General features: G+C 39.9%; 2 protein-coding genes across 2 annotated transcripts; one reads left to right on the top strand and one right to left on the bottom strand.

Moving 5' to 3' along the window:
* Positions 1-4,364: 4,364 nt before the first annotated feature.
* Positions 4,365-7,408, top strand: cldn11a (claudin 11a). Its single transcript, XM_085342860.1, has 3 exons — positions 4,365-4,767; positions 5,028-5,192; positions 6,039-7,408. The coding sequence occupies exons 1-3, from the start codon at positions 4,542-4,544 to the stop codon at positions 6,299-6,301; spliced, it is 654 nt and encodes a 217-aa protein (XP_085198986.1). The 5' UTR covers positions 4,365-4,541; the 3' UTR covers positions 6,302-7,408.
* A 7,891-nt stretch (positions 7,409-15,299) lies between these two features.
* slc7a14a (solute carrier family 7 member 14a) lies at positions 15,300-25,707 on the bottom strand. The gene is made up of 9 exons (XM_085379171.1): positions 25,401-25,707; positions 24,822-25,058; positions 21,540-21,757; positions 21,251-21,397; positions 19,354-19,562; positions 19,119-19,266; positions 17,699-18,194; positions 17,351-17,587; positions 15,300-15,598 (listed from the first exon to the last, which is right to left on the bottom strand). Exons 1-9 carry the CDS (start codon positions 25,705-25,707, stop codon positions 15,300-15,302), a joined length of 2,298 nt encoding a protein of 765 aa, XP_085235297.1.
* Between the last annotated feature and the right edge of the window lie 1,684 nt (positions 25,708-27,391).

Raw genomic sequence — 27,391 nt, 5'->3', positions numbered from 1 at the left:
ACATCCTTTAGTTTTACTTAACCAAACTTCACCATAATTTATGTAATTTAAAAATTGCTTTGAGAAATACAGTACTGTGCAAAATTCTTGACCCAGCTCTTATTTCTGTATATCTAGCTTTCCTATCATTTTTAATTTTTAAGTGGTGTTGAGCGAAGATTTTCTTTGGTTATTGGCTACTTTTTCAGTAACTTTCAGTCCACTACATACATATATTTATATATAATATATATTTTGGATTCACGCAGGAGAGATTATATAGCTCAGCTGGCCTGGGAACGCCTTGTCGATGTTCCCCCAGAAAGGCTGGAGGAGATGGTTGGGGAGAAGGAGGTCTGGGCTGGGATTTTGTTTTTTAAGCCATTTAACAATGACCTTTGACTTATTCAAGCATAAAAAACACATAACTCAAGGGGTGTTGTGTTTACACATAAAAGACAATTTAAAAAAAGCTTTGAAATGTCCTCCCAAAAAGCCTTTTTAAAGACTGCTTATGTATATTCAAAGAAGGCTTGCCAAAGAGAGTTCAGGAGGTGTTGAAGAACAAAGGTATCCGTAACAATATTGACTTTCAAGTTCACTGGAATTGTATAAAACCCCTTTTTTAAGACTTATATGGTTTATTTTTTATGTATCTTTGCAAATGTGTAAATAAATTGCTGCCCTTGTTTCTCAACTTAATATCAAAATATAAACGTCTTTGCATAGTTCTGTCAAATGACCAAGAGATGCATAATGGAACAACAGAGACTGTCACTATGCAGAAAAACATAACTGCAGTAATTAAAATATAGTTAATAAATGACCCAACATCATAAAAAGTCAAGTTGATACTTTATGTTCTTGATAACGCTTTTGACGAGCAGATGCTTTGTGTTTAACATTTAAATGATGCATACTCATTTTTTCCTCAACACATCAACTGTGAAGCACTTTGATTGAAATCTCATCAGTGCAAGTCACGTCACTGTTGGAATGATCGTCTTCTCCTCCGCTTCTGGCTCCTGTTAATCACAGAATGTGACTTGATATCTATTTGAAAAAGTACCCATCATTCCCTTAGGCTGGGGATGACTCATCCAATATGGCTGCCACTCCATCACAGTGGGCTGGCCTAAAACGGTAACCTTCTTCTTCCAATCACTTTATCATTGCTTCTCTTCACCTCCCCACTCATGACTCATTCTCTTCCAATGCAACTCCACCTCTGAACTGGACGACTAGTCCGGGTTTTCAGAGACAAAGAGCATGTCATTGGTCTTCATCTCTTCCAGCTGACTGACTGACAGCTCTGACAGCATGAGGGGTTAGAGAGGAGTTACTCTCTTGTGCTTCCTGTCTTCTGTGTTCAGATGCCCTGTCCACAGGCACACACACAAACATGCTGCATGCACTGCCCCCTCCCCTCTTTCTCTCCCTAGGAGGGATAGAATCCCATCATCCCTCTGTGTCAGTGTCACTGTTGCAGTCCTTAATCCATTAGCATAATATTCCCATCCCCTTGCCGCCTGACTCAACCAGTATCTTACGAACTGCTCAGGGAATCATAGTGGGATTTTCTCTTCCCATGTTCAGGACATTTCTTATTTTTTGACTCTTTTTTCCCATGTGGTTTCCCCCGTTCATGCATGGATACTCCCTCACTTTTTTCCATCTTTGATTTAGTTACTAAGAGCAATCTATCTATATCCATCCATCTTTCTATCTATGCATTCATCCATTTCTATTAGGCAGTTGAGCTGGAGAGTTGAGGGGAGAGACAGAGAGCGATATGAATGACACAGAGTAGTTAAATGGTGGGAGAGATGAAGTGTAACACTTCTTATATGGCTGACTGGCTTAAACCACTTACCCCAATGATCTATGTGTTTATCTAATGTGTTTTTATCCCACCACTTTTACACTAATGTGATGCACACAGACTGTGTCTCATAAGGTTGGAGATACTATCTGAAGATATACGTTTGTGTTTTTCCTTCTTTTCTTTCATTTCTTTCATTTACTCACCACTAAACACACTGCCTGTGCATCCATTACTACATTTTGGATATAAGATTAACCCAGTAAAAGCAAGGTAATCTACAATAAAACAAAAGCCTACAAAAAGTCAGTGGTGTCAGCTGCAGATGGTGTAATGGTAAAGACATTTTTAATAGTCTAACACCACCAAGTGCATGCAGCAAACCCCTTTGCTGTCTTGAATGGAACAAAGTATAAATATTGATCTGAAACAAAGTAGTCTCTTTTAAAATATAACAAAGCTACACTGAATGACTATAACTCAATAGCTCTGTTGGACCCAAGTGAAAGTCATAAATGATTATCTTCAGTGGAAGGTTTTCTCTTTGAAGCAGCTGAAAGAAATATTGAAACTGCATTAACAAGATACATTGCTATTACCCAAAAAAAGAATAATCTGATACCAACAACTTTGGCTTTTCAGCAGCTTTTTGTCCTGCTGATACATTTAAGTCTTAGTCTTTCCTTACTGTTTTTTTCCCCACAGTACCTGGTGGAGTTTTTTTTTAAAGAAGTATGCAGTCTGTGTTAAATTTTGATATGCAGGGTGAGGTAATACTATCGAGCCCACATCTCTGATGTCAAAATTTTCTCAAAGTAAAATCCATTGACCTGGAAGCTATGACAGATACATTGAAAGTAACACTGCTTTCAGGATACTTGTCGAGAAACGTTTTCTTTCAGGCTGAAAATAGCATAGGCCTACCTGATGAGAGGCCATTTCTGTTTAGATATTCTGATCATACCTGATCTGATGAGATGTGCTGAAATAAATAAAATCTGAGATTTGTGCATCTGTGGCAAAGAGCAATGGGCAAAACACGCAATAAGGATGTAGCCCAAAGATGCCATTACAGTCAGTGACCTTGGGGTATCTGAAAAGTCTCAGTCAGTTTCAGTCTTCCTCTCAGAATGATTGCTATGCTGCTGCCACGTCACTGAGTGATGTGAGTGATGGAGGACTTACTTAACTCCATCCAGCAAGGACGGGTGGAAGGAAACACCTTGTCATACAACACCTGAATGTAAACGGTGGACCAATGCTGTGCTTTATCGCCCCCTGTTGATGATTTGGATCATTAACTAGTGGCTCCAAGATTGAGGGATCTTTACCATGATGTTAGAAGTCCCAAACTGTGTCTACATGTAACAGCACAGAGTAACCAGCAGAAATCATACTGAATGTGGGTGTAGATCAAAAGTGGGCATGCATCTAAGACTCATAGGTATGAAAAAATGAAGCTAATTTCACCTGTTTGTGAACTACAGGAGGACACAGTAAATTTCTCCCAGGCTTGTAGTACACTATATGGGAGAGGTGACAGAGAGTTAAAAGCCAGGCAAAAAAAGAGAAAAGATGCCGGCACAGAAACAAAGGAAACAAAAGAACAGAGTAAAGTGACTGGAAATACTTCCTAACACACCCTGGTACAGCAGCCAAATAAACAAATCTACTCCAATTTGCTTTAAGGAAAAGGCACTGTATATACATGTGGACAATAAATTAGAGCAGAAAATCCAGGAGAAAAATAAACAGCTATGATATTTAATCTGCGATGACTGAACAATTTTAATCTACTGAGATCATCATCATTTGTTAGGTAGAGCCCCCAATTCCTGTGGGCTATCATGTTGTATGTTGATACATAGATAGGCTCCTTCAGCTGAACACTGAGTATGTGGTTCTGATCTCCCACCCTGCGTCGTCACATGACAAAATTAATCAGTTTACCTTACACCCCAAGACAACTAAGTCACTTTACAGGCAGAGGAAGCTGGCGTTTAGGTGGTAAACAAGACCAGCAAACATAAAATGCTCATTGTCAGCCACAGCCTGTATATGTCAAAAAAAGGAAGAAGGAGACGAGTTGCACAGAAGGTAGCAGTATACAGTAAAAATATAAAAGTACATAAAAATTGTGGATTTCAAATAACTTTATTATCCCGCAACGTATCACACAATAATAGAAGTGCGGAAAATAAACGTAGCGATATAGTGAGGAATGTGTACCTTAACTCGGGTCTTCTTTTATTCTTCTCCAACTTTTTATTGAGGGATTGTTTCGTTGGAGACGATGCACCTTTCTGCCAGTCCGTTTGAAGAGAATGCAGAATGACCAGTAGATGGCAGCAGGCCTCTTGTTAAACATTCTGTGCTTCAATCTCAGCCACCTACACAGTCTGCATCACTTGATCCGGTAAAGGGGAGTGCACATTTTGTTTTTTGGAAATAGCAAACGTGATTTTCTGATTGGCTGAAAGTTTTAGGCTAGTTTTTTTTTCTTTACTGAACTTCCCCTTATAAAAGGTATCGTCATATTAAACCTTTCTTTTGAAGTACGCAACAGATCTCATTTGATGGAATTATTCAATTGGACGTGGACCGGATTATCTTGTGTGGTGGAACTGATTTAACGCTTTATCACTTACATTTCTGTTTTGTCATTTTACTCAGCTTTAGTTTTAGGGATTCTTACGGTTTCTGAACTCGGGACAAGTGGTCTTTACTCGCAGTTTTCATCATGGCAAACTCTTGTCTCCAACTGGGCGGGTTTCTCCTCAGCTTCCTCGGGTGGCTAGGTATAGTGATCGCCACATCCACCACTGACTGGGTGAATATTTGTAAATACGGTTTAAACACCTGTAAGAAGATGGATGAGCTGGAGGCCAGGGGACCATGGGCGCATTGTGTCATCTCTACAGGGCTCTACCACTGCGTCTCCCTTACACAGATCCTGGATCTGCCAGGTAGACACTGCTCCGTCTACGTTGTCTGAACAGCACAGTGTTTGTTTATACACGCTGAGTTATTCTCTTCACTTGAGCTCATGCGGTTTGTTACACCATATTTTTGACACTAATTATTTTATTTCCCGTTATCTAACTACAAGTTCTTTATAATTTCATTCTTTTTCATCTATTGATTCATGAGTTGATTGTCAAAAAAACTGCATTGTTTTTTATGCCGTGTACATTCCTCGCATAACTTTCCTTTTCTGCGTCTATAGCCTACATCCAGACTACTCGTGCCCTGATGATCACAGGTTCAATCCTCGGTTTCCCAGCAGTGGTTATGCTCCTCATGTCCATGCCCTGCATCAACCTTGGGAGTGAACCCCAGAGCTCCAAGAACAAGCGTGCCATCCTGGGAGGAGTGCTTATACTCATAGTTGGTAAGAGATTAGTTAATATACACGTCAACATCTCTTTGAACCTTCCTGATTCTGACCACTTTTATACGTGCACCAGATGCTTACAAGCTGTGGCGAGCACAGGATGTTGAATTTGACTGTTTTCCTCCCTGGGGTACACATGCACTCCTATATGTTCCTGTTCCATTGAACCCACCCCCAAGGTTCCATCACATTCCTCTCCTCCACCTACTCGTCCACACCCTGTCTTTGTCCTGAACAACATGAACTCTGTGCTTATAAATATTTCACTGGTGCTTTAGCATTTCCAGCGCCTGTGTCCCTGAAATGAAATTTCAACCCTAGTGACCAAATCATTTCATACTGCCCATTTTTCTCATGACAGATTTTCTTTCACCATGAAGCTCAGATTTAATGAAGCTAGTAAAAAGTTTTCTTTAGCTATCAGGAACATATATGGGTATGCATGTTTTTAAATACTTATTGGATAGCATAATTAAAATTCAGTGGGCATGTTGCCTTATTGTAACTATATGTTACTATATGTACTCTGTTGTCTGTAAAACTATAATCCACATTTTATCTTTATATCTGTGCTTACTTCTTTACATAAGTAGCCGTATCATTTATATATCTTTGATCGTGTTCACTTAGAATTTGTTCTTGTATGTAATGATACTGGATATAGGATGGATTTAAGTGCACTATTTAAATGTAATTTTTTACATTTAGACATTGTTTGTTTTACACAGGCTTTTTGGGATGAGTTTAAATTCAAGATTCGGTTCTCATAAAATCTAATCATATGTTTTTTTACATTAATTTCCTGTTTCTAACTGAACATTTTGTCTGTCTCTTTCTCCTCAGCAATCTGCGGTTTGGTGTCCACTATTTGGTTTCCCATTGGGGCCCATCGTGAGTATGGCCTCATGTCATTTGGCTTCTCCCTCTATTCTGGGTGGGTGGGCACTATTTTCAGCCTGCTCGGTGGATCCATCGTCACCTGCTCATCCGATTCCTCCTCGTCTCGCTCCTACCAGGAGAACAACCATTTTTATTACTCCAAACAGGGAGGCAGCAACCCACCAGCTGCGCCCTCCACCAATCATGCCAAAAGCGCCCACGTCTAAGATTGGAGATTAAGCCCATGTGGATTGTTGATAGCAGTGGTTTGTACATAGAGACCTATCCACGAGTGTTAATATATCCCCGTTTATTGCAGTAATCTTTACATGTCCCAGAAGAGAAGGCAACCCATTCTCACACCCATTCATGAAATGGAAATTTCACATTTTTGAATGCGCGCATATGCATACACAAAAATCCAAACATAAAAGACTGTTTTGGTGGAGTCGTTTTCCCACCAGTGGACTGTTTTTGTGTCTTCCAGCCTCCTCATCTTCGGTGCGGTGCAAACATTCCCAAATGTTGCATAATTGTAGAATCTCTGAGCAACGGATGCTCAGTCACCTGAGGTCATAGTCAGATGAGGCCTTGTGTCACTCAGACATTGTATTCTATTCTGTATTCTATTTTTTTTCTATTGTGTACCTAAAGATGAAATCCTTTGAGTGCCTTTGTTAATGAATGTGTTTTTTAAACTGAATAATATCATGACCTATTGCTTTGATTTTTGCAGGGTATGACAGTATTGTTCTTGGAATTAAAAGCATGTTCAATGTTTATGCACATTGATTTTCTTTGACAGTGTTATACAACTCTCTAGCCTCTTGAGTGATAGACTTGATTAAAATGATGTACCACTGCTTTCTGTTCTAGTCCCCACTGAATGATGGTAGAACTATGAGGTCATAAATTTTACAGGAGAGCTTTACCAGTGTTACAGGCTTCATTAAAGTCTCACTTTTTGCACTGAAAAACCTTACTGTAGAATACAACTTTGAACTATGTCATCTGATAGCAGTATTTCTTAGTCCCTTCTTTTGCTACAGTTTAATGTTTGAATAATGACTTTCTGGCAAAATGTAACTTCAGGTGTTGTAAATTTTCCCACAAAATATCAGTTAAATTTTCTCATATATTAGCTCTTGAAAAATGTCTACAGCTAAAAGTATGTTTAACTTGTGTGTGCAAAAAAGCAGCATTGTGTCGATTAATTTCTCGTGAAAGAATATAACACAGATGGAGCCTGATACTTTCAAGCAACTCTGTACATAAGCAGTGTCGGCAATGACTATTTATTGTTTTTACTTATGTGTTGTTTTATTTTCAGCAATAAAGGCAAAGTAGTGAAATGAATAATGCTGGAAGGGTATTTTTTATCTTCTTTTTTTTCTATTTATGGGTGGAAAGAAACTGGAGAAAGCATGTGGTGTGGATGTGTGAGATATACTGCAATGTAACATGCTGTGTTGATTTTTGTTGCACATTAGTTACAAAGACAAACTATAATTGGCGTGTTTGTGCATGAGTCTGTATTTTTTACAAATCTGAACTGACGACAATGAGAAAACATTACGCGCTGTGATAAAATGTGACTCAGTGACCTTGAGTTAAATCAGTAAATGAAAGCCTGTTTCAACCACACAAATAATATGCAACTAAGAAAGATAATTGTTTCCTTCGTGTGCACTTCTGTGCCCATATCGAGGTCACTTAGTCATACCACAGATATGACATGACACTTTGAAAACAAAATGTGCTATCTCTTTGTCCTGAGCTTTTCTCCTACCACACACGCAACCATCTATAGTGTGCGTACAGATTTCCACTGTGTTACTGTATTTCTGCATATCATTGTCGCTCTGCATGTGAATTTCCTGGCACGCCTGTGAGTGCAGGTGTGTGATCATGTCGGTGTGTGTATTCCCTGAAATGTGATGCTGTTCTAGGCATAAAGCCATCCAGTCAACAGGAGGCCAGTGGGAGGATAGCAAGCATACAAGCTGTCCTGTATTGCTGAAAAAGACTTGTAGTGTTATGATATCCTATACATAAATATTGCTGCTGTCCATCAGGGACAGAACTGACTAAGAAGTTTGAAGGTAATATGGCTCCCATTTACCATGTTGTATCATTTTCAGTAGCTAAAAGTACTTACCAGTTCCTAATGATGCTTACAACGTAGGTACATCATGGGAGTCACAGTTGGCAGTTTATAGCAAAGAATAAACTAATTGTGGGATTTTTTTAATCTCTCCTGGGACATTCTCATACACCAATCTTTATTTTCTGACTAAGTATTTAATTTTCTCTTCTTGTGTTTGCGCCATCATTCAACCTAGCTTTTCTATTTCCATTTCAGTCCCGAATCCAGTTCAAATCCACTATGTAAACATCCATTAATTTTTCTTCAGATGTGAAGAAAATCATAGTAATGTTTGATTTCCCTTGACCACAACGCACTGGTCTACACTGCTGATGTGGGTGTTTCATTGTTATTTCTGCCTGTTATGTAATGGATTTCTCACAGTTTCTTCATCACTGATGCAGAATGTCCCTCACTGTATTTTCATACTGTAAAAGACTATAAATAATACCAGATTTTAAGTACATTTAATCCTTATATGCTGTTCAAGTACCAGATTTCAACTTTTAGGTTAAAATGTCATTCTTTTAACCTAAAAGTTGAAATTATGTTTTATTGGACAATGGTGATAAAGTTTAAGGGGAACCTTGACATTGTCATGACGACTGTCTGTGTTTGCCCAGGTTCCTGCAGAGACAGGTACATGGTTTTTGAGGGTTCATGGGAGAATCTCAAAACAGTGAAATAGTAAAATAGCACAGGAGTGACCTGGATATAAGGAACAGATGTTATACAGGGGTCAGAGGCTGTTTTGACACAGACATGAAAGCTGTGCCTGCAGGTGCAAGTGCCTACAATTTATTCTGAGATGTATTCTATGATAACTGAGACGCCGGTGGATCACTGACTTCCTGACGGACAGGAAGCAGCATGTGAGGCTGGGAAAGAATGTCTCGGACTCCCGGACCATCAGCACCGGCTCCCCTCAGGGCTGTGTTCTTTCTCCTCTGCTCTTCTCCCTGTACACCAACTGCTGCACCTCCACCCACCAGTCTGTCAAGCTAATCAAGTTTGCAGATGTCACCACCGTTATTGGACTCATCTCGGACGGGGATGAGTCTGCCTACAGGAGGGAGGTTGAACGTCTGGCGTCCTGGTGCAGCCACAACAACCTGGTGCTGAATGCCCAGAAGACAGTGGAGATTATTGTGGACTTCAGGAAGCACACAGCCCCACTCCCCCCCATCATCCTGACTGACACCCCCATCACCTCTGTGGACTCATTCCGCTTCCTGGGTACCACTATCACCCAGGACCTGAAGTGGGAGCCCACCATCACCTCCGTCATCAAAGCCCAGCAGAGGATGTACTTCCTGAGGCAGCTGAAGAAATTCAACCTGCCAACACGGACGATGATGCAATTCTACACCGCAATCATCGAGTCCATCCTCACCTCCTCCATCACCGTGTGGTACGCTGGAGCCACTATCAGGGACAAACAGAGACTGCAGCGTGTTGTGCGCTCTGCTAAGAAGGTGATTGGCTGCAGACTCCCATCTCTGCAGGACCTGTACACCTCCAGGACACTGGGGCGTGCAGCTCGGATCTCAGCTGACCCTTCTCACCCTGGACACAGTCTGTTAGACCTGCTCCCCTCAGGCAGGAGGCTCCGGTCCATTTGCACCAGAACCTCTCGCCATAAGAACAGTTTCTTCCCCTCTGCTGTCGGACACATGAACAATAACCGTATGACTGTTCCCACCACTAACACATGACCCTACACTGTGTTCACTGCATCATTCCATGTTTGGCACTGATCACCACCTGCACTCATGTATATATCTATCTACTTAGCACTTTTAATTCTTATTCTTATTTTTATTTTCATGTCTATTTTAGCGTAATTTATGACAGTATGTTTGCACTGAAGCACCGCAGCAATTTCCTAATGTGGTAAACCTGCTCAACATTTGGCAATAAAACCCTTTCTGATTCTGATTCTGATTTTGAGAGCTAACTAAAATTAAAACAGATCAAAAGAGGAGTTCAAGGGGGTCATAAATTTATAAATGCACCTGAGCTGCCATTTCAGTCAGTGCAGGAAACACATGTGCAAGGGTTTCCTTCCAGTGCTTTGAATACACAGACTAGTGTGCAATTAGCATGTTTTATGTTTTCTGTTCTGCTAATTATGAGAATTTTTTTTATCATATAGCTGTGAGGGCACTAAAAAAACAGGACAAGTCTATTTTTACATACCAAATACTAGTATTTCAAAACAAATAAAGTCGATCATACTGTGGAAACATGAAATATACACAGTATTGTCTGGGTCCCCCATTGTAGGGGTCCAGCTGTCCTCCTCTGTAGACATGGCAACAGTGAGACATCTTATACTGATGACAAAATGCTAAAACAACAGTTTTATATTTTGAGAAATCAATCCGTATGCCTTTTTAAAATGGTCAATAGAAGTAAATTTGTATCTCATTTCGGTTAAAAATAGAATATAACATAAAATAGCTTGCTTTCTGCATTGCAGCCAAAAACTTTAACTGCATACTTTTGCACAGACATAAGAATTTGTATGTAATAAAAAATAAAAATATATCTATTTTAAATTTTTAGTTTTAGAGGGAAAAGACACGGAAAACATCTGTGTATGCATGTGCATTCACCTAATGTGTGAATAAATGTGCGAATAAACGAGCAAGCCACTGTTTTGTAATTGCAATAACTAACTTTCATTGTTGCATGGAAGCAATATCAACAACTCAGCAAAAACAGTGCACCCAGGAGCAAATTAACCACACATATGGAAGAAACCTTTAAAAAACAAAAATTAAAAACAATTACATTATACAGCTTTGTGCCAAAATATACAGAAGTGAAAAGGAATAAAATCTGCTGTTGCAAGAGAAGCCAATCTCAACAAGTCCAACACACACTGACTGGACGCTTGGCCACAGTGAACACAGAGCACAGGAAGAACATGGCACGCCTTCTCCAAGACTAAATAAACAAACAGTAACTGACTTTAAAAGCAACAGAGGCAATCTTTGATTTTGTGTGTAGTTTACCATTTATAGAATCGTATTAAAATAGTTTCTGCGTGTTTTCTCTTATTAGTTATTAGTATTCTTACTCCTAAACCACCTATAGTCGTATTGACGTCTTGAACAACCATTTGAAAAACCTTCAAAGGAAAATATTAACGTTTATAAATGAGCCTTTTCATTCTAGAGAGACTATGGCTGTTAAAAATATATTTTAGCAGTTTCTCCCAGGCCTCCTTGTGATTAAACAAAACCACAGACAGTGAAGACTGATAACTCCACCCAACTCTGCTGTGTACACCTTCCCGAGGAGGATCCGTGAATGGGAAACAGCTGTAGAAAAATACCTTTCTTTTAGTTCACTCCTCCTATAGTGTTGTACTTTTCACCGCATCGTGTCGTTGCAGAACAGATGCATCGGATTCTACACTAATACTTTAAATATTAACGAAATACTAGCAAAAATTCAGAAATTATCCTTTATACCAATGACCAAAGTCACTTTAATAAAAGAAAAATCTGTCTGCTTGTGATAAAGTAGCTTATTAGAAGAGAAGAAAAAAATTTAGCTCTGTTTTTTTCTCAGGTCTTCACTCTGAAGAAACTACAGCCTTCTGTACGTGAAAAGTAAACAAACATTGTGGACTTTGGCTTGCAGAGGTTGTGGTTGAGAAGATGGACAAAGAGGAAGTAGGCATATTGTAAGTGCTTGAGGAAGGATGTGAGAAGAGCAACCCACATCAGTGTGTTTGCTACATGTACTCCTTCTTTTTCAAATGGAGTCCTGGTTCTCATACCTGGGCAAGGAGATATCGTATATAATATTCCTTTAGCTCTTTCATTTAACATAGTATTGAGTTATAAAGTAAAATTCTGGGTTCCCATCAGAATAGAAAATGCAGCAAAGTGCAACAAATGCACAAAATCATCCTGTAGGATAGTGGTTTTATTTAACCTATTAAATTGTTAAACATTAGTCCTTCCAGAGCAGAGAGGCCAACGTTCCCAGGTATAAGAATTAAGCCTGCATTTGGTTTGGTTTAGTGTTCCATTACAGGTCATTGCGATCAGTCACCGCATGCAAGTACAACATGTATAGTCTGGGCCTCGTGCATGACAGCATGCTACACATTCACCAGACGATCACACTGAGGCGCAGGCGTAGACCACAAACACACATCGCACACACATACAGCACATGCATTCGCACAGTTTTTATACACACACGCAGATCAGATAATATAGAAAGTCGGCTGTACAGTCCAGTGTGAGAGGAATGGCATCGCCTGAATTTACTTTTTTGTTTTGGCTGAGCTATGAATGCAAAGCTGTTGGATTCTTTTGGCTGAGTTAGGAAGTGATCTGAGTGGGTATTTTGGCTCAAAAGTACAAAATGAAAATATGTTTAGATGTGTGCGAGATTTAATGTGCAAATGCTTTTCCAACTGTATCACCTAGAATAATGTTTATATTGGACAATTCTGCAAAAATTTCTATTATTTTTTCCTGTGCCAACCGTAAAAAAACTGCTATAAAATATCAGTTCTTCTAACATCCATGGCTGGAACTTACAGTGTGGTTTAATGTAATATTGTGGTCATAAAATATGATCCCCCCCCCCTCAAGTCAATAACCCAGTCACATTTCCATAAAAGATACTAAAGTCATGACCTTGGCAGACTACATAGGCTTCACACTCAACCGCAACTAAATTCCAACTCCCTAAACTTCCACTTGCCTGCACAGCATACTGCTCCGTGCGCTTGCTACCTGCAGAATCATTCAATATGAACATAAATCCCTGTGTATATGGAGTTGGTATAATCTCTTCAATGGACATCACCAAAGGGCCTGTTGATATAATAATTATTTTAATTTATTTTTTCATTTTTGGTTTGTTTTATTTTTGTTTTCTTGTTTTTTGGAATGTGTATGGTTGTGAGGGGGGCAGAGGTGGGGTGGGGGTATAGCGTGGCATCCTTAGATTTAGTGCATTAGACAAATAAGGCTTCCCTGGAAGGGACTGATGCAGCAACAGGGGCAAAAGGTACAAGTAGGACAATCAGGGCAGACAGCAGCAGCAGCTATATAGAAGAAGCACCCCCCACCTATAAGGGTGGGGGGTGCTTTGGTTGATGCCAAAATCAGTTATAGTGCCATGAATGGATACATTGCACAATCCCTTCAATGTAAAGCACTTTGTATTCTCTTGTTTAAAAGTGTTTTACTCTTAAACATGCTTTGCAGTACATACTAATTATGAAATCCAACCCCTAACCTTGGCTGTAGCTTACTTGTCCTACATGTTAAACCACACTGGCTCATTATCTGATCCAGCTGATTTTCACAAGCTCTTCTGAGTGCACCAGCAATGTAGGTACAATGTGAAGAGTGGGACTTCAGCACAAGCTACATGCTTTAAAAACAAAGTAGGGCCAAATAGTGAGGTTCACTCATACCAGCTTGAGCCTAAGTGGGAGCAGGACCACAGGGAGTGTAGTAAACGCTCCAGTGACAAATCAGAAAAGCGATAGCGGACACCCTTAAGCGAAACAGGAGCTAATAGATCGACAGGCCATGAACAGATTGCTGTTACAAATCCTGACTGAAAACCAATCCTGGCTCTATCACTTGTGGCTTAAAGTGGATGACATGGCCCGATGGATATCAAGCCGAGGGTGAGGTGGCAGCGAGAGGAAGGTAGAGTTGGTTTGGAAGAAGAAAGGAATTGTGGAACCTTATAAAATGCAAAGAAGAAGAAGAAGAAGGAGGAATTGAAGAAAGAAAAGGAAAGGAGGAAGAGGAAGGATTAGATTTCATTTCATTTGGTAAAAAAGAAAGCAAAAAGAACAGATGATCATAAGTCAAAAAACATTCTGAATGAATTTTAAATAAAATCGTAAACTTATCATGCAAAAAAAATCAGGAGAAAACATGACTTTCTTCAGAGTAACCATAGTGGTTACCAGTTAGTATTCAGCTCATTCTCTTTTGCTATCGACTACTCTCTCCTATTTTCCAATATACTGATGAGTTGATTTGTTGCAAGTGAATTCACGCTGAGCTTCATGCTGGGGAAGAGTGGGAAAATATATCTATACATACAGAGTAAAACAATCTGAAGAACACACTTTATACGAACACAAATATAATAACCCATGTAAAGGTGGATTTTGAGTGTACATGCAGTACACCCTCAAATACACACGCAGGCAAAATTAAAGTAGAAAACCGACATAATCAGAAACTCACGTACACATACAGTAGATGAAGGCACTATTGCAAGCAAAGTCCAAGTAATATTTGTGACAGAAAACATCGACACCCTTTCCCACATTCACCTCAGAATCACTTGGGCTAGATGTTTGGGGTCAGGGAAACATTTAAAGCATGAAATAACACTGAGGGTTAACGGTTTTTTATTATTATTTTGAGGGTATGCACAGCACTTTTGCTTTCTGTTGAAAATTCCGAATGAACGGAGAAAACCAGAGCTGTCCACAGGAAGTCATTTGGGCTTGCCGTGCTGTCATCTAACCTTCCTGCCTGTCTGTTAAAACAGGATGGGACATGCTGATTCATCTGCCCCATCTCGTTGCCTTCTCCTCTATTGTATCTCGTAATTCCGAGAAATAAACAGTTAAAAAAATTGCTTAACAGACACTCTCATTTGGTTCAGAGTTCAAAGAGCCACATTGTATTTTATCTCTTGCTACATCTGCACTTTTTCTGTCTGGCCTTTCTTTGTGTGGCATGTGGATTCCAGTAAGTAATAACAAGAAAATGAGTCAAGACACTCACGACCTTGACATCTAAATTTCTGTGGAAGCGGGGGAGCCAGGCACGGTGGAATAAAGTGATAGAAAAGCAGTTCCACTGCCAACAAACAATCTAGCCCAAGAGTTGGACACACAAAAAAACACACATGCTGGCATGAACACGCACGCACACACACACACACACACACACACACACACACACACACACACACACAGAGTCATTCGTGCACTCACATATTCTTCCCCACCCATCCCCCAGGCAGCAGACAAGGCAGTACATTCAGGGTAACGCAGAGTCAGTCCCTTAGAAATCCATTGGATCCTCCTCCGCGAGGCCATGATTGGCAATGGTTCTGCCTCCACTTTTCGATGGCATCCCATCATTTTCAGGTTTTGCCACAGGGGGCGAGGTTAGCCCTGATGCCCCGTCTGGCGCACCCCAGGCGTCAGTGGTAGGTGGGTAGAAATCATCTTCGAAGCCGCAGAAGCCTTCGTCAACACCTTGATCGTAGCGCTGGTAGGTGGAAGCATGCACCTCATTCTCTCTGGCTGTGATTTCCAGAGTACTATTCCACATGCCATAGCCAAAGTATATGAGCACACCTACAAGAACAGAACATGTTAATATTTTTCACACATACATAATCCAGTGGATCATATTTATTAGACCTTGGGGCATGATTTTAGTTGCTTAAATAAAAATACAGAAAAAAAGGAAAATCTCCATCAACCTAAAAGCTCTGTTGGACTCTCCTTTTCCTTTCAGCCGTATCCTTTTGGGGGTTGCCACAGCAGATCATTTGCCTCCATCTCACCTTATCCCTAGAATCATTTTCTGTAACAACAAGCATGTCCTCCTTCACTACATCCATGAATCTTGTCTTTGGTCTTTCTCCTTTCCTCTTGCCTGGTAGCTTCATCTTCAAAATCCTTTGTCCAGTATACCCACCATGTACTGTGTACATGCCCAAGCTATTTCAGCCTTGCTATTGCGACATGAGCTGTCCCTCTGATGTCCTCATTGTTAATCTTGTCCATCCTGGTCACTCCCAAAGAAAATCTTAGCATCTTCATCCCTGCCACTTTATCTTAGGCTCCTGAAGTTTTGTCAGTGCCACTGTTTACAAACCACATATCAAAGCAGGTCTCACTACCTTCTTGTAAACCTTCCCTTTCACTCTTGCAGCTATAGAGGCAAGTCAAAAATAGGTGCTCAGATAGATACAACTGAGGCAGGAAGGAAAAGGAAAGTTAGATGCCCCAGGTCTTCCACAATAAAACAAACAAGAAGTCACACACAGTCTGTTCTTTATTGGTCACAAAATTTTAATTAAAAAATAGTTATTTTTAATTACTCAGTCGTTACACTAAGTATCAACTGTCATGAGTCATTGCTTACAGTGCAATATTTTGGTTGGCTTTTTGTTTCACTGCTATATTGAGATGGAAGCAGCCAGTTTTCATATAAACCATTGCCAAACATATATACATTACATTCTATAATTATATTGAATTATTTTCATGCATACAACATGGAAATAATTTAGCAACCAACCTGCATAGTGATTAAACACGACAAAACTAAAACAAAAGTCTCATTAAGTTCCTGCTTGTCCTTCTACATGACTGACAGGTGTGGAACTGACTAAATAAAAGCATTATCTTTTCTCTTTCTGTCACGGTCTGGCTGGGGCAGACCGTATGTGTTGCAGAGGAGGACTCAAACGCAGACCAAAACGTAGTGTGGATAAACAAAACAAGCCGTTTATTGAGGCTAGCAATGAGGGTAAAAATAATCGGGCATCGGTGAAAACTAAACAATAACCTAAACTGGGTGAACTAATAACAAAACATGAAAAAGCTTAACCATAGTGAACTGACATGGGTACCTGGGGATGAGACATGGATGAGCAGACGACCTGACAACAAATGACTGAAAGCACACGGACTAAATACACACAGGATGATGAGGGAAGTGGGAACACATGGGGAAACAGCTGGCACACATGAACATAATGACGTCACAGTGGGAGAGTAAAACTGAACATGATGAACACAGAACACCAGACCTCTTCACAATAAAACAGGAAACACAGTGAGATATAAACATGACAACCTGGACTGACAACATACGCCACAGACATAAAATACATGAAAGCAGGGGAGACTTAACATAGTGGAAACACGAGGGGAAAATAACTAGTAACACCTAGGCATGATAATGATAAACTTAGGAAACCTGAAGGCTACATAAACTAAACACAAAACGCTGGGTCAGCAGACCCAGGATCATGACACTTTCCGAATGTTTTAAAGTTAATTTAAAAGCAAACAAATAAAACATCATTTACTTACCCACGAGGCACCAGATTGAAAATCGTATCCAGGTGATTGCAGACAGTTTGAGCATGAGGTAGATATTAACCAGCATGGCTGAAGCAGGTACGAAGGGCACACAGGGTGCCATGTAGGGAAGTCGCTTGGGATTCTCTGGTTGTTGCAGGATGATGATGACTAGTAGGGCAATGATAATGATGAAGACGATCAATAGCAGCAAGGCCCACCAACGACCCTCCCCAATAGTGCTAGCTCCTGAAAGGAAGAAATAATTCATTCAATTCAGTTCAACGCTTTTATTATTTGTTGACCAATCTGTGCCTGAATCATACAAATGTGAGTGTGAGTTTGTTAACTTGTTCTCACCAAAAATTATGAAGGAGCAGAAAGCAAAAATGAAGATGAAGAGCAGCAGAACACACACAGTGACAGTTTTCCCCGTTGCTGGAGTCGGTCTATCCATTTTTCCCGGTAGGCCCAGTCGGATCCTCAAGGTGTAGTAGCGTGGTCCAATCAGCTTCTTTAACCGCCGGGACAGGCCACCTTCTGATTCTTCTGCTTCAATACCAGTAGTCATATCCACTGTACCATAGTTAGGGTGATTGGCCGTGTATGCATTTTTATCTGGTTTGCCAATCAGCATCTCATTGTCACCCAGTGAAGGCAGGTTTTTGGCTCCGCAGGTGTTAGTGGGCGGACCGCCATACTCATCGGCCTCGCTGGTTGGTGAGCAGGCGTCTTTCTCACACTCAGCCAGAACGCCTTCCTTCCTCTTTTCATTCTGCTCCTCAGAGAGAAAGTTCACGAAACCATGGATGTCTCCCTCAGGTTGGTAGCGTAAGAGAAGCACACAGAGACTCACCTGCAAAACACATGTCATTTATAAACAGGAGCTCCATCACAAAACCATTTTTAGTAGTGACATTCCCATTCCACAGGAATTGTGTGGATGTTTTATTTCAAAACAAACAGCTCAATAATTAGTTTTTACAAAAACTGACTGGTTCATAAATCAGTGACTCATTATTATCTTAGTTAACTGCTTACCATCTAACTAGTGTTGTGCAGCCATGGGTAGAAGGTAATCTTTAGAGCCTGATAAACACATGCCCACATGTCTTGTACATACTGGTGACTCTGTTAAGATTTGTTGTCTATGAACACATACAGCTATCCTGTTATCATAGGAAATCATGCACTAGAGAGATTATTTTTCCTAGCAAGGTATCTGTTATTGTGTGCAGTATTTCATAGCTCCTTTAAAGAGCAGTGCTTTTTTGTCAAATCTGAATGTATAGCTACTTAGGAGAAGAAACACCAATCTTTCTGTTTTCAGGCTATAAATTTCTTAGAGTTGAGATGAAAGCTGAGCAACGCATCTTCACTTAGTTCTTATAAAACAATTGTTGCTGGATTATGGATGCCCCCTGGTTACAAAATACTGTGAATTGATCTCTGTAAGGCAGTGTAATACAGTGAGATTGTGGCTTTGTATTGTTCTGCTTAGCAGTTGTTGCTAGTATGTTTGTTTAGACATCCTTAAATACATCTCAAGGGCTTTATCCAGATATATTAAATGCATTCAGTTCAATTCAGTTCAATTCAATTTTATTTATATAGCACCAAATAGCAACAGTTGCCTCAAGGCACTTTATATTGTAAGGTAAAGACAATCAGATGCCCCTCAATGTGGAAGGAAAAACTTCTTTAAAGAAAATTGATCTAAATAATATTGAGAGTAAGCTTCATGATGTACATGTTTCCATTATTATTATCCAACACTCACCAGGGTATAGGCCAAAAGCGTTCCTATGGACATCATCTCTATGAGGTCTCTAAGGCTGACCAGGAGGGACAGCAAGGAAGCCAGAAAGCCTGAAACCACACAGGCTACAACAGGGGTCTCTGTGTAGGAAGACACATGGGCCAGGAACCTATAAAAAAGAGATGAGATGAGACTCATATGCAAACATCATTAAGAATGACATATAAATAAAAATGCAAGTACAGTGTGAACTAACTTAAAGAGCAGGCCATCTCCTGCCATGGCATAGATGACCCTGGGCATGGGGAACAGCGAACCCAAGAGGGATACAGTCAGTCCAGCTATAGAGCCTACCGCCACTATGTACTTTGCGAACATACAACCATGCATGGCAAACATCTCCATCAGTGGTGCATCCTCATCAATTTCATTGTATGGTACCATCAGTGTCAGAATCACAGAAACCTGGAATAAAAAAAACAAACATAGTGTTGATTGTTACTAAGAAATCTTTACTGCAGTTCTCACCATAAAATCAAAATCTCATCATGAATCTATTAAAGTACAGAGAAACTTTAATACCAGTGTTAACAAGCAGAAATATTAGATTTTTGCTGCCAGAATTATAGTGTATTAATGCTGCGGGATGATGCTGCAGAAAAGAGACTAATTCGACTTCTTGTGGAGGCTCTTCTCAGAGTAACTCTGTAGAGCCTATAGTCACATCAACATTTAGACCCTAGATACTAAAAAGAGTTGAGCTACATCCTTAGAGCTTAGTTTTGCTTAGCTAATATGCTCAGCACAGAGCATGCTCCATCACATGCAAAGTGGTCATTACTCGTGCCTCACTCAATATGTGTGTCCCTGTGTCTGATGTGTGATATCATGCAGAGCCATCTGTCACAAATGCTGTGCTGCTAATCAGATAGATTTGCATCAACGGATTACAGAAGGGGAGTAATAATAATAAAAAGCACTAACCCCTTACAGAAAGGAAGTTAACATCCATTATTTACTGTACGAAAAGACTGGCTAACACTGTGTGTGAACCAGTCATAAGGGGGTAAAGTAATCTAAAACAAATCTACAACAACATATTTGCTTAGAGCACAAATCCGATCCCAAAATGTATTTTTCAGTGTCCCCTTCAGCTCACAGTCGGCTAAGTTTAGTTGGCAAATTCATATTACCCATCTCCAGAGCAAAGGACTTCCCAGAAAAAATAATCAGCACAATTCTCTCCCTTGCTGCTCATTGCCCCAACCTAAACTGAAGACCACAGTATTGCAAGGCCGTACAAGGATAGATATGTCATCACTAACAGTGAATGAAAAGCTCAGAAACTGACAAACAAGCATAAGTTTGCCTTGCAAACTCTTTGATTTAAATGTACTGCAAAAATCAATGTCACACACACACACACACACACACACACAAAAAGATGTGACAGGTAATGTGTTTAAGCTGATTTCTGAAGATTGAACAGCAGCAACCACGGGATCCTCACAGCAGCAGAAAAGTTATTCCAAGCAGCCTACAGTAAGTGAGATCAAAGAAAGGTGGAGATTAGAGAGAGGCTGGTGCATAGGAGAGCGATGATGTGGAGGAATAGATGTGACTGTGAAAGAGAGAGACAAGGATTTCAAAAAGAAGCACTCGAGTTTTTGAAGTTGATGCAATCTTTGCCACACAAAATGCTGAAAAACGTCTTATATCTGATAGGCTGCTGTTCCACAGCACCCATAGCAACAACCATCCAGCACACATTATGTAATCAGGAAAGCTGTACGGGCTGTAAAGGTGGAGATCATAGATTAGATATACACCCACAAATTTGAAATACAGCATCTTCATATTTATTCATTCCGTGTATTGGAAACTTGTCAACATTTGGGGGAGAGCAGGCAGCTGAAGCTAAAGCTGAATTTCAGCACATGATAAGTGATCAATATTCTTTAGGTTTATAATTAAATTAAGTCATTTTACAAAATATATCAACGGAAACCACCATAACATGAATGACGCTCTACTTTGTTATACACAAAACTATTAGTGTGAATAACAATAGATTTGTCGATTACTTAACAATAGATATATAAAGAATAGAGTGGTCATGTTTGTTTATGCAATATGTTATAAAGCTAACTCACAGAGACATAGGCAGTGAGGCAGGTGATGAGTGAGGCGGTGATAGCATAGGGGATGGAGGTGTTGGGACTCTTGGCCTCTTCTCCTGTTGTAGCAATGATGTCAAATCCAATAAAGGCATAGAAGCAGGTGGCTGCACCCTGCATCACCTGCAACACAGAGGAAACAGAGCTGATGGATGTCCTAAAGAAAACAACCAAACAGCACAGATACCCTGCTGATGGTAGGGGGGTTTCTGTTTGTTTGTTTGTTATTTATTGTGTGTGTTTATATATACATTCGGATGCATACCCCTGACCAGCCGAAAGGCAGAAATCTCCCCTCGTCCCAGTTCTCCCCATTTACAAAGAACAGGCCAGCGATCATCATGAACACCCACACTATAAGGTTGATGACGTTCAATGCGTTGTTGAAACCAACAGAGTTCTTCACTCCCAAAGCCACTATCACTGTCACCAGCAGTGCTATCAGCAGTGCCAGTAGGTCTGGGTAGGACTGTTCTCCTTTACCTGGAGAGGAAACACGCATGCTTGAATACACAGAAAGACATAAAAGTGCTGTCACCCTGTGGCGCTGAAGATGAATATATCCATTTTCCTGTGTGTTTGGCGTAAAACTGTTTGAGTAAGTGCTTTGTTATTTTTTCAAGAAAATACTAAATTGTCAGAACAAGAACAAGTCCTCTCACAGTTAAGCAGGTTTCTCAGAGAAATGTTTTTCGTTTTCTTATTTTGTCTGATTAACGCCAAATTAAAAAGAAAAGTAGAAAATCCTCACATTATTGGTGCTAGTTCCAAAGCGCTGTCAAATCAGTTTAACTAAATATAGTTTTTTATCAGAAGTACACATAAAGTACAATCATTAATGGGATAAATGTCAATGCAAATTTGGTCTTTTAATAATTTCTCTGAATTTTTCTTTTTCCAGGGTCGAATAATTGTACAACATACATCTAAAATCAAGAACCGGGTTCAACATTTTGAATTCATTTTGGATTTTCTGTAATCCACACAGGGTCAAACATACAACTTCAAATGTACCACTCTTCACCTCAACCCGACACTTTTAGTATCAATCGACAAGCCTCTGGCATAATTCTGGCTGGATATTTAACTACTCTTCTTGGCAGAATTGGTTTCCTGGCACCGGCCCGGCTTTTAAGCATAGCACACACATTTTCAGAAGGGCTGAGAGTGGGGCTTTGGGAAGGTCATTCCAGAAGCTTAACATTAGCCTGCTTTATCCATTCCAAAACCAGTTTTGATCTATCTGTTGGAACACCCATTTGTGTCATCTAGCTATTGATCTGAGGTGAAGTTGATGAATTTTGAGGAGAAGCATAAAGAAGCTTCTTGCTTCTGTATCATTCCATCCATTTAGTGCATTGTACCAATACAATAGTGGCAGAGATGCAGAGCATGTTCATAGGTTTGAAAGCCTCATCTTTACTCCTCCAAACATAACTCTTGTCATTGTGGCCAAATAGTTCAATCTTTGTCTCGCCTGACCATCAAACCTTTCTCTATAAGAAATTTAGCTTATCCATGTGGGCAGCTGAAAATTTAAGTTGAGCCTAAAGGTGTCAACTTTGGAAAAGGGTCTTTTCAAGGTCATCACCATTTCAGTCCATGGCGATGTAACTGTTACCCTGGTATTCCGGCAGTTTCCAGTTCATGGCAGGCTTAAGTGGTTAAGGCCTCAGTGGTTCCTGGCTTGCTCCACATGTCTTAACCAATTTTCTCTCATCTGAGGGTGACAGTTTGGACCTTTTTTTCAGACTTTGACAAAGTGGTGGCCCATCTGAATAACTTTACTTATGTACAATTATTTGAAGTGATGATCATGGAATCTGTCACGAAAGATGTTTGACGTACAATTATTCTTACCAAGAGAAAGAACAGTTCAAAGTCTAAAGAGCTAAAAGGAAGGTGACTTGCATTTGTTTTTGTTTTTTAAATGATGTTTCACCTCTCATCTAAGAGATTACTGAGAACCCACATAGACAGAAACTGTTCAAAGTAATCATTAAATGCTCAAACTTTCCACGATATGAAATCATGTCCATGATCACTCTATGTAAACATTTGACCACAACTATTAATCAGAATAAATAATCCCAGACTAATTTGTTGTTTCCAAGAGTTTCAGCCGCTCTCATAGAGTATGTTGGAGTATGTGTAGATAATTATCCAAGGGTATTCCAGTGAATTCATGTGTAATTCACAGGACATTCCCCAATGGTCCAATAAAACACCCAAAGCCATGGTTTAATAAAAAATTGAACTTTCCAACTCTGTTTAATTTCTTGGCAACAGAAAGTTGGAAACACCTTTAGATTTGGCACATCAACTGAACTATTTTTGTAAGATAAGTCGTCATAGTGAAGTACTGCATTCCTAAATTAGATACACCCCACCCAGTTGACCATTACGGCAACAAATTTTTAGATGCACATGTTCCACAAGAACTCAGCCTGTGTGTATTTGGAAATGAATGAGATATATTTTAGTTAGATTTCACATTTTTTCCCCTTGGGTGTGGAGAAACAATCATTTCTCTCCAACAGGAAAAGGAAACATCAGCTTTCCGTGATCATTTGGAACGGCTGGCCGTGACACTTGTCATGTGATCACTACCATCACTTTTTCAAAGGCTAACAGGAAGCAACTGATGAGGCAGTGTCAGCCAGATAGAAACTGGCTGGCACACACATCAGCTGGAGCATTGCACAAGATAAGCAGGCATCCTCCTCATGGTAAGATTATGGAAAACTGTGTTATATAGAATTCAAGTTGATGTGCCTGCTTTTACTTTCCGTGACAGTATGACTTCCAAGATAAGCTGCATAATATTCTTTGGATGTTCCTGGGAAAAATAAATTGGTATGGTTTGAATGGTTTCTGAGATAATGTAAGCATTTTTATCTTGGTGTTTTTATTAAAATTTGAAAGATGTGTTGTGATTATCAAGGCAATGGGAGATCCTTTGTATGATAGAAATGGCGCTGCGCTTCTATTCCACACTGATAAAGTAAATCATGACTCTTAGGAGCAAGTCGTGTTAGTGTGCAAATACGGAAGCAGAGCAAAGGCTGGATTTATTAAATGTACTTCTCAAAGTCTAAATGTCAAAGTCTGTTCAAGACCTCAAAGAGGAAGTATTTGTCTTAACTACAACTACAGCAAAAGGAACAGAGCTCTGTCTGACCTTCTGAGGAGAGTGGGGAGGGAGAAAAAAGATAACATCTCTCCAAAAGTCACTTGGGTCAATGCATGTTTTTACCATTAAAGCAAACATGTTTGACAGCTGAACCAAAACAACTAACTGTAGCTGATTGCTGATAAGATGTCGATTCTAAATGAATTACCCTAATGAATTATCTCACAGGTGATTTCTAAGAAGCACTTTGGCTTCAGTTCCCTGAAATATTGTAAATATAACACTGAATAAAGCATTCACAGTAAACCTGCAGTACTTTACACAATACTTGAATGAATTTCAATCCTGAGAAAATTAGAACCAGAGAGAAAATGTATCAAAGCTGTCATAGCACTGCATCTTTGTGTTACTTACCTAAGCCGTTGAGTGTTCCAATGTGTGAAATCATAAAGTTACTGATGGTGTGATTGGCCAGTGAGTCCGCCATGCTGCTGAGAGCTGACGCCCCCGCTGCTGTGCCAATCAGATATTCCAGAATTAAGTTCCAACCGATGAAAAAAGCCACACACTCCCCCACTGTCACATAGCTGTATGTGTAGGCTGAACCTGTGGTCTTAGGCACACGGACACCAAACTCTGCGTAGCATACTCCTGTGGGGGAGACAGGAAGAGGAGTACAATATAGACACACATAAATTCAGACACATATCAGTGATTTGACTGCATTATCACTAGAGTGAAAGGCTGAATTGAAACTATTGATATGAGCATTAAAGTATATTTTACTATCTCTTGAACCTATTATAGCTGTGCCCCTGTAATGTCATTGCCCTTGTAATAATTACATAGGTATTAAAAGGCTTTTCAAATATATCTTACCAGTTTAATGGTAATAAGAAGGACAGCAACCTTTATACTGCGGCTATTGTCCCCTTGGTATTTATGTGATTAGAGAAGCCTTGCATAAATGAGCATGCATAGCTCTAGTCTCACCTGACAGAATGGAGGCAACAGCAGCAATAATAAAGGACACAATGACCCCAGGGCCAGCCATCTCCTTGGCGACCAGTCCAGAGACCACATACATCCCCGTCCCGACGCAGCTGCCCACACCCAGCGACACTAGGTCGACCGTAGACAAAACCCGGGCCAGTCTGGTTCCATGTGAGCTTGTACCCGATATGGCTGAATCTAACATGGACTCCACAGGCTTGGTCCTGAGGACACGGGATGCAAAGGTGTTCCATGTCGACCCCCACTGTATCCTGCGAGGATCCAGCTTCCCTACCAGACCACTCATATTGAAAGCCAATGGGGAGTAGCGGAAGATACTGTTTGACCAGTGTTTTTCCTTAAGTTCTGTGAATGAGTTCTTCAAGAAGATGTGCAGATGTGAGGAATTATTCCTAATCCAAATAAATGAAGAAAATCTGATTTTGTCTTGCAGTCCACGCCTCTGTTTTCAGGCTCAGTAGAATGCCACGTCAGTTTTTCCCCACATAGTGAGAGAGAAAGTAATCTGAAAGACACAAGAGGGATAATTTATTTTTACAGCATTTCACAGCCCATTGCCTACTATTATTCATCTGACACAATGCTTATTTTGGAGTATGCATGCCAAGACATATTAGTTCAAAAGGGGAAATGTATTACAAGTTTGTCCACAAATGAGGTGTACCTGAATGAGGAAACAGCTAATTAGAAATCCTCTCCCCAAAGCCATGTCGCTATAGTAGCAAAGCTCATTAGTGACAGCCCTAATGACATTTTATTTTGTTTGTAAGGGGGAGAGATAGCAATATTAAACCTTGGCAAAACCTCTTCTGTTGTGTTTGCTGATAAATAACTGTAGAATCAGAGGCAATGTACTTCAACTGCAACATCTTCGCCATACTTAACGATCACTCCATTAAAATTCAGAATGAAATCTTTAACACGTTTATTTACATTTTACTCTCATGTGAAAATAATACTGGGGTCTTTTTACATAATTATTTTTAATTTATTAGCCTGTGTTTTCACATAAATAAATGCCATATTATATGATGCATTACTTCAAAACAAGCTAAAAAATATTACATGCAAAGCCATGGCAATCATAGGGGCTGAATGTTTTTTTTTCCTTTCAGTATAAGTAGAATTTATCGGAATAATTCAAATGCAACTATGTAAATTCCTAGTGCTGCTGTAATGCAGGTTTTCCTGCCACGTTTAAACAAAGCATTAGCTGAGTCGAGTGAGTAACAGATTAGAGCTGCTGTTGAAAAGAGAGCTATTAAAGCCATCAATTGTAGCCGAGTCCACCTCTGTCTCTCTTAACAGCAATGAACTAACACTCACCATTCATCTACTTTAAACAACAAATTCAAGTTACTGAACAAACACACTTACATTCAGCAGACCCACACTGCGCGCCCTCAACTATAACATAAGCCACTCAAATGATGACTGCAATTACTCAGCTGTTTAACCAGATAGAGTGGGGCTGCTATTGTCACTGCACTTAGTGGGTGTATTACATGTGCAGCAGTATAGAAAGCTTAAAAGGTGATTCACTTTGAGCATGGTGGTTAGCTCTGGGTGGGGCGGTACCTCTTAAATTCTGACAAAAGGGATTTTCCTTAATGGAGCTGGTATGAAGCCCTGTAGTTATAAATGACGTGTAGAACCCTTCTGAAATTAAAATTCAGAAATTTCCAGTCATAACCATATATAATAATTTACGTTTAAGAGCATCTGATCAGTAGAGTTCTTACTCCTGGGCATGTAGATGAAATTCTGCTTCTATTCTGTATTTGAACATACATTCTAACAAAAGTTTTTATTGCTCTTCAGACATAAAATGATGACATCTTATTCAATTATCGTAGATTACTGCAATAAAAACTCATTTATTCTAGTGCCATTTATGTTTTATATGAAAATGTACTTAAATGAATGACGCAGTCACAAAATGTGACGCACAAGTGAGCTATGTGTTACAA

This window comes from Diplotaxodon limnothrissa, linkage group LG19, assembly GCF_057381915.1.
Source record: "Diplotaxodon limnothrissa isolate DT_005_m linkage group LG19, D_limnothrissa_male_GT1.1, whole genome shotgun sequence".
Classification (NCBI taxonomy): domain Eukaryota; kingdom Metazoa; phylum Chordata; class Actinopteri; order Cichliformes; family Cichlidae; genus Diplotaxodon; species Diplotaxodon limnothrissa.
This window is presented reverse-complemented; position numbering and strand designations above follow the sequence as displayed.